This window comes from Neomonachus schauinslandi, chromosome 2 (genome assembly GCF_002201575.2).
Source record: "Neomonachus schauinslandi chromosome 2, ASM220157v2, whole genome shotgun sequence".
Classification (NCBI taxonomy): Eukaryota; Metazoa; Chordata; class Mammalia; order Carnivora; family Phocidae; genus Neomonachus; species Neomonachus schauinslandi.
This window is the reverse complement of record NC_058404.1, coordinates 6,580,831-6,593,418: the sequence shown is the minus strand read 5'-3', so window position 1 is coordinate 6,593,418 and position 12,588 is coordinate 6,580,831. Positions and strand designations below refer to the sequence as shown.

The window sequence follows — 12,588 nt, the reverse complement described above, 5'->3', positions numbered from 1 at the left end:
TAAAATACTAAGATTGGCATTACATAGAAAAGGCCCAAATAGGGCTGGTCAGTGCTTCTGTAAAGCACACATTCAGTCATCAGAAAGTCACATGGAGGAGCTTCTTTATATAAAAACCACAAGGCACATGTGTGATGATATAAAAAGGCATCGTTTCTGCATCCGTCCCTTCTCTTGAGTGTTTGCTCATGTGAATGTCCAAAGACAACTTTGTGAGCTGTTGGCGGTAGCCCCGTGGTATTGACTGATGGCCCCATCATTGCAGCAACAGATAGTTGTCAAAGGCACAGACCTTGTGCTGAGTGATTGAATCTAGAGAAAGAGAAAAGTGGTTTAGTATTTATAATGGCCAACCATACAGTAAAATAACCACCTTCTTGTATACATGCAAGGTCCTATTTTAAAGTCTTAAATGGCTTAGAGCTGCCTTGTCTACATGTCCGCATAGCACATGTGGCTATTTAAAATTAAATAAATAATTCAGTTCCCCCATCACACTAGCCACATTTTAAGGGCTCAGCAGGCACATATTCCTATAGATACGGGACTTAGGGTGTTGCCATCACGGCAAGGTATTGTGTTAGGGTGGAAAGTTTGCTGGTCTGTGGCATGAGAGACCAGAATTCTAATCTCTGCTAGCTACAGAAAATACTCTCTGGTACAAGGCAAAGTCTATATAAATATGTAAGTTTCCCATACAGCACTACACATTCTAGGCCGTGTATCTATCCTATCTACCTAGCTGAGTACTTTATGCGGAGTACAGAGTTCGTTTCTACAACTCATGTCTACATCTTTCAGTTGAAGAAGCTGGACTAGTGAGCTCTGAAGTCCCGTCTGTTTGAAAGCCTGTTATTTCATCAAAGTCACAAGAAGTCCCCTGGTCCAGGATAAGCTAGGGATGCAGGAGATGGTACTGCTCCCAGCCCTGCTTGTAGGAGGATGAGAGAGGAATGCAGTGGGTTGGCAGCACTGATGGAATTACAAATTAAATTACAGTTAACTTACTAATTACTATTATGTCCACAGGGGTGGACAAATTATGCTGAAGGATAGTAAGATGCCACAATGATGAGCGAGAGCAGATAGGAAGTCAAAAAGAGGTTTGTTCTGTGAATACAGGAAGACAATGGAAGACAAAGTGGCCCATCTTAGTTGTAGGTCCCGATAGTGTCCCAGAATTTAGTTGTGACCTGTCTAGTACAAATGTACTTTCCCACAAGAGGTCTGAACTGGTGAGATGAATTTCAGAGAGGAGGAGCACTAACACTTGTTATACATACTATATACATGATATAACACTAAAATTAATATACCTGATGTAACTTTTAGAACCATTAGTAGTACTAAGCACAACCACTTACTTCACACTGCACTGAAGTGGCATTATTATGATTTACATTTTAGTATTAGTCCTTTATTCATGGTAAGTGTTGTACATATTTTCTGTCATTTGCCTTTTGACTTCTCTTATGCAAAACAGTTTTTATGTGTGCATTCAGATTATGTAAATCTTTTACCGCATCTGGTCTTTGAACCATAGGTAGAAAGCTTTTCCCTATACCGTTTTAAAGCAATTCAAAAAACGACACACTTATAAAAAAGTAACACACTTGTTCTGATGTTTATATGAAAGAAAAAATATATAGCAAGACAATTTTGAAAAAAAGGAATGAGAATCTGATATACTAGATACCAAAACATACTATAAAATTACAGTAGTAAAACAGTATGTAGTTAGCATAGAACCAGATAAATGGATCATTGGCAGAGTCCGGAAATGTGTCCATGCATATATGGGAAGTTAACAGATGAGTCAAAGGGCATTCAAAAATCAGTGCAGAATGGGTGAGTTACAAACAGATGGAATGATCCCTTCACATCGCACAATAAATAAATTACAGATGAATTAAAGCTGTAAACATGAAAAAAATGATGGAAGTAATAATAGAGATAGGAGACTAGTTCTAAAGCTCAGGGGGTAGAAACAAATTTCCAAAGTGAAACCCAAATTCCTGTGCCTTGGGAAAAAATAGGCATTTGAATCCACAAAGATTAATAATTAAATATTAAAACCTCTGTAACACAGAATACACAATAAACAGAATTAAAGATGAGAGAGGTTGAGAGAATTTTACACTAACAACACAAGATTAGGGTCCATATTATAGAAGTATTCTGCAGAACAGTGTGAAAAAAAAAAAATAGCCCAACTTAAAAATAGGCCAGGGATAAGGATAAGCAATGCACAAAATCTAGATTCCCCTCTCTAAGACAGTCATACTCATCAGTAACTTAGTAGTTAGGAAACAACAAATTAAGTAATGTGATCTATTTGTTCAATTCATCAGATCACCAAATACTGAAAATATGGGTCATGCCCAACACTGGTGAGGATGTGGGGAAACGGGGATGTCCGTAGGCTGTAAAAGTATAAACTCGCACAGCGGCGTGTATCGAGACTTAAAGTATGCCTAAGCGAGGGCACAAATCTGCTTCGCACAAATACTCATGCCTGGCATCGCACTCAAATAATTATGGCTCAAAAGGATTTCTTAAAGTTGAATTCAAATCATTCCAATTAGAACACACCCACAAAGTTTATAATAGCCGAAACAGGGGAAATCATCCCAAACATCTAATAATGAGTGCGTGGAGTACTTACACTCCCGCCAGAGGTTAGGAAGAACGGAGTAGCTGCTTATGTGTTAAAATGGAAGCTCTCCTGGACGGAGTTAAATAAAAACCCAAGGAACAATGTGTGACCTTCCATCTATCGGAAAACCCTCAAACAACCTATAGGTTTATATACATTTATTTCTATGTAAATATGTTTTTGAAAAGTAAAAAAAAAAAAAAAAAAAAAAAAAAGCTCTCTTCCATCTTTACGGTAGTTGAAGGAAGGGTTGTAAGATTTCTCTATTTGAAGTCTTTGACCATGAAATCAAGTGTCACTCCACACATCCATGCATGCATCCATCTATTCATTCATTCATTCTGGTGGAGAAAAAAAGGTTGACTGGAGAAGGAGCAGGTTTTAAATTTAGATAAAATAAAACAGAATCCTAATGTGACCTCACAGCAGTCAGTGGCTGGCCCGTCCCACATGGTTTGGTGTGCTCTGTGATGGTGCTACGTGAGGAATCAACCCATGGACTTGCGAGAAATGGCACTGAGGTCTGTGTAGTGTTGTGCTGGTGCATATTAGTGAGCAAACTCAGGAGTCAGGACAGAAAAGCACCTGACGGTGGAGTGATAGCCGGCTCCCAAACGTGTAAGCACACACATGAAAAATGACTTTTATCTAAGTTCATTTGTCATCTGAAGACAGACACGTCCCCAAAATTCCAATGTCACATTATACGAACAATCCTCAAACACCCCACGAAATGTGACCAATAGGACAGACGTCAGAGCAATGCCAGTCCTGCCCAGGGGAAAGACAAACAGTACATGAGCAGCTCCCATGAAATTGGGGGGAAAAAAAAAAAAAAGATTGTGTTTGTTTTATGTTAACAAGGCTATTTAGCAGGTCTTGGCACACATTTATGCATAAATTAGTTTACTGGCTGTGCTTCTGTGTGGTCTGATGATTAGGATAGTGAAGGAACATGCTGCTGGCTATTTTTTTATAGTGTGGTGGGCAAGTCACTTTATTGAACTGACAGTCCCATTGCCAGTAGCTAATGGTACTGTGTGTGGAGAGTGCTAGAACACTCAGGACCCCACTGGGAGCTTTATCTTATCACAAGAAGCGGACAATTCTAGGGCTGAAATGGGAGTGGCCATGTAGCCAGACATTCATTCAGTTAGGCATCGGCTTTCCTGCTCTGTAGGATGAGGGTCACCCAGCCTCTAGGAACACTTAGGACAGGCGCGTGACACGGAAGGCACCCTTATCAGTGGGGCCCAGCCGGTCACAAATGAACCTAAAGTCCTTTCTCCTAATGAGCCGGCCACTGCCCACCGTGTAACTGTCATCTGCTGACCTCACTTCTCTCTGGAACCACACCAAACAAGACTTCTTGGCCTCTGTTGTGCAGTAGTCTTGCAGGCTCCTCTTCTGTCTGAACAAGCCCCTATCCCTTCAGGACTTCTTCAATGGATCCTGATCTCTAGGAACGTCAACATTCTCTCAGATGCTCAAATTCAAGTCTAGGAGTCATCTTTGACTCCTCTTTCCTGGTATACCACGTGCAGTCTATCAGCAAGGCCAACTGGCTTTAGAATTTTTATTTAAAGTCTAGCAGCTTACCACCACCCCCACTGATATGCCCCTAGTTGTGACCACCCATTATCATTTATCACTGGAACCGCCGCAAGAGTCCAAAACTGCTCTCTCTGCTTCCGCTGAAAGGTATGTATTCCCCTACTTAAAATCCTTTGGTGACTTCCATTTATACTCAGAACAAAAACTAAAACTAAAGTTCTCACCATGGTCCAGCCTCTGGCTACTTCCCCAGCTTCATTTCTCATGACTTAATTCTCTCGCTGGGTTTCAGACACTCCAGTGCCTCGGCTTCTTCTCCACCTTGATCCTAGCTGTTCCCTTAGCCTGAGAGGCCAGTCCCTTAGATTGACACAAGCCCACCCTTGTGTTCATCACTGGGGTCTCAGCTCAAATACAGCTCTTCAGCAAGGGGCCAACCTCACTGTCCCTGTAAATACTCATACCCTGTTTTCTTTGTAGCATTTATCACTAACAGGATTTTTAAAAATGTTATTGTCTGTCTTCATTAGAATGTAAGTCCCACAGGAGCAAGTCCTGTATCTGCTTTGTCAACTCCTATTCCAATAGTGCCTAGAATATGCTCAGTACATGATAGGTGCTCAAAACAAATATAAATTGAATGAATAGGTGAATGACCTGACATCATATGTCATAGACCAATTGCTTAGACCAATGGTCATAGACCATAGACCAATGGTCATAGACCAATTGCTTGGTCTAAAATAATGGAGCATTCTCAACATTTTTTTCTGCTCTGATACTATGCTGGAGACATTCACATATTGGAAACTTTTCCAAGAGTATACCAAGAATGTGGGCTGTGTCACAGACAAGATAGTCTAATTGTTTATGCCTAGTATACCAACTTTCACTTCCCACCCAAGAAATGTGAGTAAAACACTATTACAGGGCTAGCCTTGAATTTGCTAGTTTTTTTCTATTTATGTTTTCTATTTATTTACTTCTAGATATAGGAATGCTAATGATTTTACCAAGTGGATCTAACAAGGACCAGTCTTGCTCAGTTATAATTGTTTCTTGATTCTCCCAGAGTTTTCGATGTAGACAACTGTATCATATGCAAATATGAGGATTTGTCTCCTCCTTTATAACTCTTACATTTCCTTTGTGTGTCTCATCTTATCCCTTTGATTAGGAATTCTAGATCTCTGTTGAAAGAGTAAGGGCAGTCATATGTATTTTGTACTTGCTTAAACCTTAAGTTAAGGTTTTCATTATTAAATAAAAGATATACTGTAGGTGTTCTATGGATACTCTTTATCACATTAAGAAAGTTTTCTTTTATTCCTAGTTAATGAGTCTTTATCATGACTGGATATTGGATTTTTCTCTCTTTTTAACATCTAAGAAAACTAGTGGATTAGAAAAAAGATTTAATAATATCTATCTTTACATTCTTTGATTAAATATACTTTGATTGCATGTTTCTTAACACACTGCTAAATTTAATTTGCAAAATATTTTATTTTGGAATTTTATATCCATATTCACAAATGAGTTTGGGCTGTAATTTAAGGAGTTTTAGTTCAAGATCATGCTAGCCTTATAAAATGAGATGAATACCTTTCCTCTTAGTTTTCTCTGCAATAATTTGTAATGTTTGGTAAAACTTACCTGTCCTAGATAGTTTTAACAGTATCTTAAAAATATTTTTTGTGGTAATACAGACATGACATGAAATTTACCATTTTAACCATTTATAAGTATACAATTAAGAACATTCATAATGCTATGTGACCATTACCACTGCTCATTTTCAGAATTGCCTCATAATCCCAAATAGAATCTCCACACTCATTAAATAATCACTCGGCAGTCCAAGTCCCACCTCCTCCTAGACCCTGGTAAACTGTATTATAATCTGTCTCTGTGGATCTGTCTATTCTAGGTAATTCAGTAAGTGGAATCATAGAATATTTGTCCTTTTGTGGCTGGCTTATTTCACTAAACATGTTTTTAGTGTTCATTCACTTTGTAGCATATATCAGAATATCATTTCTTTTTATGGCTGAATAATATTCTATTGTATGTACAGACCACATTTTGTTTATCCATTCATCCGTCGATGGACGCTTGACTTGCTTCCACATTTTGGCTATTGTGAATAATGCTGTTATGAACACAGGTGTGCAAATATTTGTTCAATTCTTTTAGGTGTATAACACAAGTAAAATTGCTGGATTACATCATAATTCTGTTTAATTTTCTGAGGAACAACTGTACTGTCTCCCATACTGGCTGCACCATTTTACGTTCCCACCAACGGTGCACAAAGTTCCAGTTTCTCCACATCCTCAACAGTGCTTGTTTTTTGTTTTTACGGTAGCCATCCTAATGGGTCTCAAGGGGTACCTCATGGTGATTATGATTTGCATTTCCCTAATGATTAGTGATGATGAACATCTTTTCACATGCTTATTGGCCATTTGTATATCTCCTCTGGAGAAATGTCTGGTTAAGTCCTTAGCTCATTTTTTAATCGTTTTATTGTTGTTGTTTAGCTGTAGAAATTCTTTATATTTTTTAGATATTGACCCCTATTTTAGGGGGGTCAATTCAAATATTCTCTCCTATTCCATAGGCTGCCTTTTCACTTGATGGATTGTGTCCCTTGATACATGGAAGGTTGTTGTTGTTGTTGGTGGTGGTGGTGGTGGTTTTTTACCTATTTTTACGTTTGTTGCCTACCTTGTAGCTTTTAAAGGCAGTGTCTACCTTTTTCCCTGCATGTGTTATTCGAGATGAGTGAGCAAGTCAGTCTTTCTGGTATCTCCCAAGCAGACTAGAACAAATAAGGGCTGCATTCGAGGAGAGGAAACCAAGATGGTGGGGCACGAGTTAAGGAGCCACAAAGTTTCCCTACCGCCCTGAACATGGCTTTGTTTGATTGGCCTTTGGCCTGGCTGCTGTAAACCTGTGATTGTTCTCCAGCATTCCTACAGACTTGGTTCTGACAGAATCAGTTCTGTCTGGGGATTTTTGGCGTTTCTGTGGGGAAGATGGAAGCTTGGATTTTCTTAGTCTGCCATTTTGCTGACGTCACTCCATGCAGGTGTCTTTTTTGACGGAGGGTGAGAGGCATACATTTATCATTTAGTTTTTTAAATGGTTGAAATTGTTCAGATTTTCTATTTCTTGAGTCGATTCTGGTAATATTTTTTTAAAAATTGTTCATCTTACCTATTTTCAAATTTGCTGGTAAAAATTTATTCAGGTTGCTCTCATGATTTCTAAATATCCTTACTGTATCTGCAGTAGCAACCCCAGTTTGTAGTATTGTTCACTGGACCCCTTTCTCTTCCTTTCTTTTTCAGTATTGCTAGGATTTTGACTACTGATGGTTTTTTCCCCCAAAGAACTCTTTTTCAGCTCTCAAAAAACTTTTCTTGCTTTGATTTCGTTAATATTTGATACATTTTTTAAAGACTTTATTATGTTATGTTAATCACCATACATTACATCATTAGTTTTTGATGTAGTGTTCCATGATTCACTGTTTCTGTATAACACCCAGTGCTCCATTCAATATGTGCCCTCTTTAATGCCCATCACCAGCCTAACCCATCCTGCCACCCCGCTTTCCCTCCAGAACCCTGTTTCTCAGAGTCCATAGTCTCTCATGGTTTGTCTCCCCCCTCTGATTCCCCCCCCTTCATTTTTCCCTTCCTACTATCTTCTTTTTGATACACTTTTATTATTCATTTTCTCTGACATCCTTTTGTATTTATTGCTATGTATTCATTCACCCTCAAGTATCAAAATTTAAGAAAAAGTGAATAAAAAAATGAGAATTTCATCCAAGTATTTTTTTCTCTTCCTGCAAATTGGGAACAGCTTCTTTTTTATTTTACTCGGAGGCTGGATCCTTCAGCATCAGTTTCTGTAGTGCACCAACTGAGAACCTCTACTGTTAGTGGTTGCACAGAGGAGAAGTTCCACTTACTGACCGTGGCATTAAGATCATACTTTTTACAAAGGAAGAGTCTGAACGGAGAAGAGGGTGCCTAGGAACGCTGGATCTTTAATTCACCAAGTGGCTCTGGCAGAGAAATTCAGATCTTTTGTTTAATAAAAGGCACAGATTTCTACCATGATCTCAGAATTCGTTTCCAGCAGTGTTCATCTGCTAGGGTGGCTGTTAACAAAGCACCACACACTGGGAGGCTTGAACAATAGGAATTTATGATCTCAGAGCCTGGGGAGGCCAGAAGCCCAAGATCAAGGTGCCAGCAGATCTGGTTTCTCCTGAGGCCTCTCCTTGGCTTGCAGATGGCTGTCTTCTCTGTCTTCATGTGGCCTTCCCTCTGTGCACGCATCCCTGGTGTCTCTTGTCTTCTCATAAGTATGCCAGTCCTGTGAGATCAGGGCTCCACCACGATGATACTGTTTAATCACCTCTTGAGAGGCCCCTGTCTCCAAACACAGTCACATTCTAAGGTCCTGGGGGTCAAGACTTCAACATACGGATTTGGGGAGACACAATTCAGTCCATAACAAAAGGTTCATCACTTTAGGTTCTATGATGCTCCATATTAACGGCCTAACACGTAACCCTGAAAGAACTGAAGCTCCACATGCTCCAAAGACCCATGAGAACCCCCTTGTCAAGAGTGTTACTATACTAGGTCAGTAAGCAAAGAGCCTAAACTACTGGCAACGTCCCACGAGGGGGCTGAGCTATGAAGTTTCTTTATGGCCATTAACCCCCAGCCCCAGACGCAGGGCTAGAGTTCACACTTGAGCACCTACCTCTGCCCGGGAGAGCACATGCAGGGGGCCCTCCCCGCGGATCTGTGCACAAGACAGTCTTGTGCACCTGTCAAAACCCAAATGTTCAGTGCTGGCCTCTAAGTGGCCGGTGTGATTCCCCAAACCGATGACTGCATTTCTAGTGGTGGATATAGCATGTCGCAGTGCTCACATGATTTCCTGGTTCTGAGCTGAATATGTAGCCGATTCTCATCCTCCACTTTGTTTTTTTGTTTTTAAGTGAGGCTTAAAAACTGTGCCTTGGCTAGTAAGGTGCAGAGGAGGGTCTTTTATTTTCCACTTTGCTTGTCTTCATGATGCTTTTTAACTTCTATATCACCGACGATGCTCACACACGGTGACTGGAGGTCAGTTGGCATAAATGTAACAGAGAGAAGCCGAATGAGACAGGTCAGTAAAGCTCAAAGATCACCATCTAGGACCACTAGTTGACCAGTGAGTACAATAAAGGGGAAGTCTACTTTCTGATCGATCCAAGTTAACGCTCGTGATTTCAGAAGTTTGCAGTTAATTAAAAAAAAAGAAAAAAAATATATATATTTTAAAGTCATATATATATATTTTAAAACTTAAACACATGAGATGTACAGTCAGTTTTAGTTCTCATTCATTTCTATCCTGGTAGATGTCATCCATTTGAGAGCAACTCAAAACAAAAATAATTCATCGTATCGTCTGTGATTGCGTCTTAAGAGTCTGCCGTCACTTTCTGACTGGTTGCTGAGCTCCTGGGTGAGGGTGGGGTCAGGCAGTGTCCTGAGGAGGGGTCGGGCTGGGGGCAGACCTGCGCCAGGTTCTTCCCTTTCTCCTCCTCTGCACATGGCCTCACCACCTGTGACTCGTTCCTTCTATGCAGTGAAAATGTAGATGAAGAGGATCTTGAGGAACCCCATCATCTGTTAAATCATGCACCCTAAGGGCTGAGCCCCCTCAGTGGCCTTGCTTTCACAAAACGCCACATTTGAGAGCTTTTTTTCTAGGCCTAGTTCTGTGGTCAGCCATCCGGGAAACAATGATCTAGGTTAGCCTGCAAAAGGCCCACATGCTATCAGAGATCTTTTTCCTGAAAACGTTGACATGGGGAAACATTCAAATCAAATGCTTTTTATAAGTTATAAGGAAACCATGCTGAGGCTAATTTTTTCTCCCCCTTTGGCAATGCTGTGGAGCATATTACATTATGTTCCCACAATAGCATAAAATGTATGTCTTATCACTTGAACATAGCCCAGACAATAAAAGGGCGCCCAAGACTGGAAATATGTCTTCTGTGAAAGGCCAAACCAGCCGTAAGTGATAACACCAATGTGGGGGATGGAGAGAGTGAAAAGACAGGGCTACAGCACAAAAATTCGCAGACCAGCGACGAATGCACTGGGGTTTCGGGGCTCCCACCCCCGCCCCACCCCCTCCCTGAAGACCCTAGCCAAGTCACTTGGAACTCTCTCATCTTACTGTCTTGATATGCAAAATGGGAATTCTGTTCTAGGGCTGTGCTGGGGTAAATAAAATTACTGGAACTTGCTTCCCTTCCAATGTCAGGTAAAGGTGATATTTTGTTTCCTGGTGCCGGGAATTTGGTTTTTGTTTTCCTGTTTATTTTCATACATATTCAAGTGCCCACAAGTATTTTCTGTCTCAAAAATCCCCATTTCTCCTTCTGGTGCAGTGATTCATCGAGAATCTTGGCCTAAGTGTACTGCTGTTTCAGGGAACATGGACTCTGGGGAATGAACTGGGAACATAATCATGACCGTTCAAATGGCCTTGTTATAAGGCGACCGAGCATGAAGGAGACTCTCCACGGAGCAAATGAGTAAGTCATGGCTTAAGTTTCACGTGGTGAGCCCTGTTTGGAGATTTCATAAATTCACACCATTCTATGCCAGCAGTACAAGGCAGGGCCAGGAGGGTGAGCTGGCTGAACGCCCCCGATGTCCCCCGAAGGAAGAGCTGCAGGTTAGAAGAAAGTCTTATATGGGAAGAATCATTTAAGAGTTTTGTTTTTTAATATAAATGTTGGGTCAGACGGTGAAGAGATAAAAAGGCTTATCTGAGGGAATATAGTGCTAGGATGTCGGACGTCTTGGGGAAAGAGACTTTCTTTTTGGTGCTGATCATCTTTCCCTCTGCCAAAAAACAAACGAACAAACAAAACCCAAACTTTTCAGAGGTTTCTAATGGCTAAAAAAGTCTGCTTGTCCGTCCCCCATGACTTTATTAGTGTCCACATAAACAGAGATCCCATAAAACATAGGAATAAATATAAAGGTACTAAAAAAAACTTGGCATCTTTTGTTTTGGAAAGCAAATGACAAATCTGAAACTGGATACAACGAGCCACTTTTTAAGACTTTTAAATACTTGATTCAAACTACTCTTAAGTCTCAGGGACCCTACCTTACACGCTGATCTTCTAGTTGGAACAAATTTAGAGTATTGCTTCTCAGAATTTGTCACAAAGTAAGTTTCTTTTAAATTGGTGCCTTAACATGGTTGTAATTTTAACTTTCAAGGGCTTTGATTCCAAATTTTAATTGATCAATGTTTTGGGAATAAAATATTGTCTAGATGTGCTCACAGTGGAAGCTCAGGGGAAGGAGACAAGTCTTCAGAAGAGAAAATGTTGCTGTATCAGTGGATCCAGTCACCCAGGGGTAAGGGACTGTGCCCACTGTGGTGCGAGACACCTTGCACTCTCTTGTGCCATCTCCTTCGACCATCACGGGGAGTAAGCAGGGCAGAGGTGATTACCTGTGTAACAGATGAAGTAACTCACGTGTGGTGAGAAGAGGTGGTTTGCCGCTGCCCCCACTCGGAGAACAAGCAGAGCCCTGATGGGAAAGGACACGCACTGCTCGGGATCCTGTGTTTTGTGGGTCTGTGTGTATGTGGAGAGACATGCAGATGAAATCTCTTTATTGGCGCAAAGCTGGGGCTGTTGTATTGTCACTCAATTCAAAAAGAGAAGAATATAAACTCATAAACATGTGAAAAATGCATTTTCTAACACCCAAGTCACCAGAAGCGCCCTGGTGCGGACAGGGGCAGCGGCCAGAGAGTCAGGGGGACTCACCTTAGGGGTGAGGATCTCACCACGCCGAGAGCCAAGGATTCCAGAACACACAATACCCGGAAGTTGCCAAGGGCACACGCAGATGGTGTAATCAATGACAAATCAGAAACAGGACATGAATTATGGGAGAGGAAAGAAACTCGGGCCCGTGGCTCCAGCTCTGAAACCCAGAGAATTCCACAGGGCGTTGTGAAAGTCAAGCCCTGGGGTCAAGCAGGTAGAGATCTGCCTCCTAAAAACCCACTGGCAGGAGAGCAGAATGGCAAAACAACGGGAGGAACTGGGCCGGCGGCTGAACTGTGCATGATCTGCGCACAAAAGCCGCGGGCAACAGGAAGGGGCGGCAGAGTTCCCCAACCTGGAAATAATAATCGTGCGGACCCAGACGCTGGCCCCGTGCACGGTACACAATTTGCAGGCGCTGTAAAGTTTAGTTGTTGATATGCACTGTTGATATCAATCGTGTGCACAGTTCCGTTAGCTGAATGAG

General features: G+C 41.2%; 1 protein-coding gene across 1 annotated transcript in view; it reads right to left on the bottom strand.

Annotated features, from left to right (window-relative positions):
* Positions 1-204: 204 nt before the first annotated feature.
* MCPH1 (microcephalin 1) overlaps positions 205-12,588 on the bottom strand; it is a 250,386-nt gene continuing 238,002 nt past the window's right edge. The window contains exon 13 of the mRNA XM_021694299.2: positions 205-312. Coding sequence (XP_021549974.2) covers positions 257-312 — 56 coding nt within the window. The 3' untranslated portion in view covers positions 205-256. The remainder of the gene's footprint in view (positions 313-12,588) is intronic.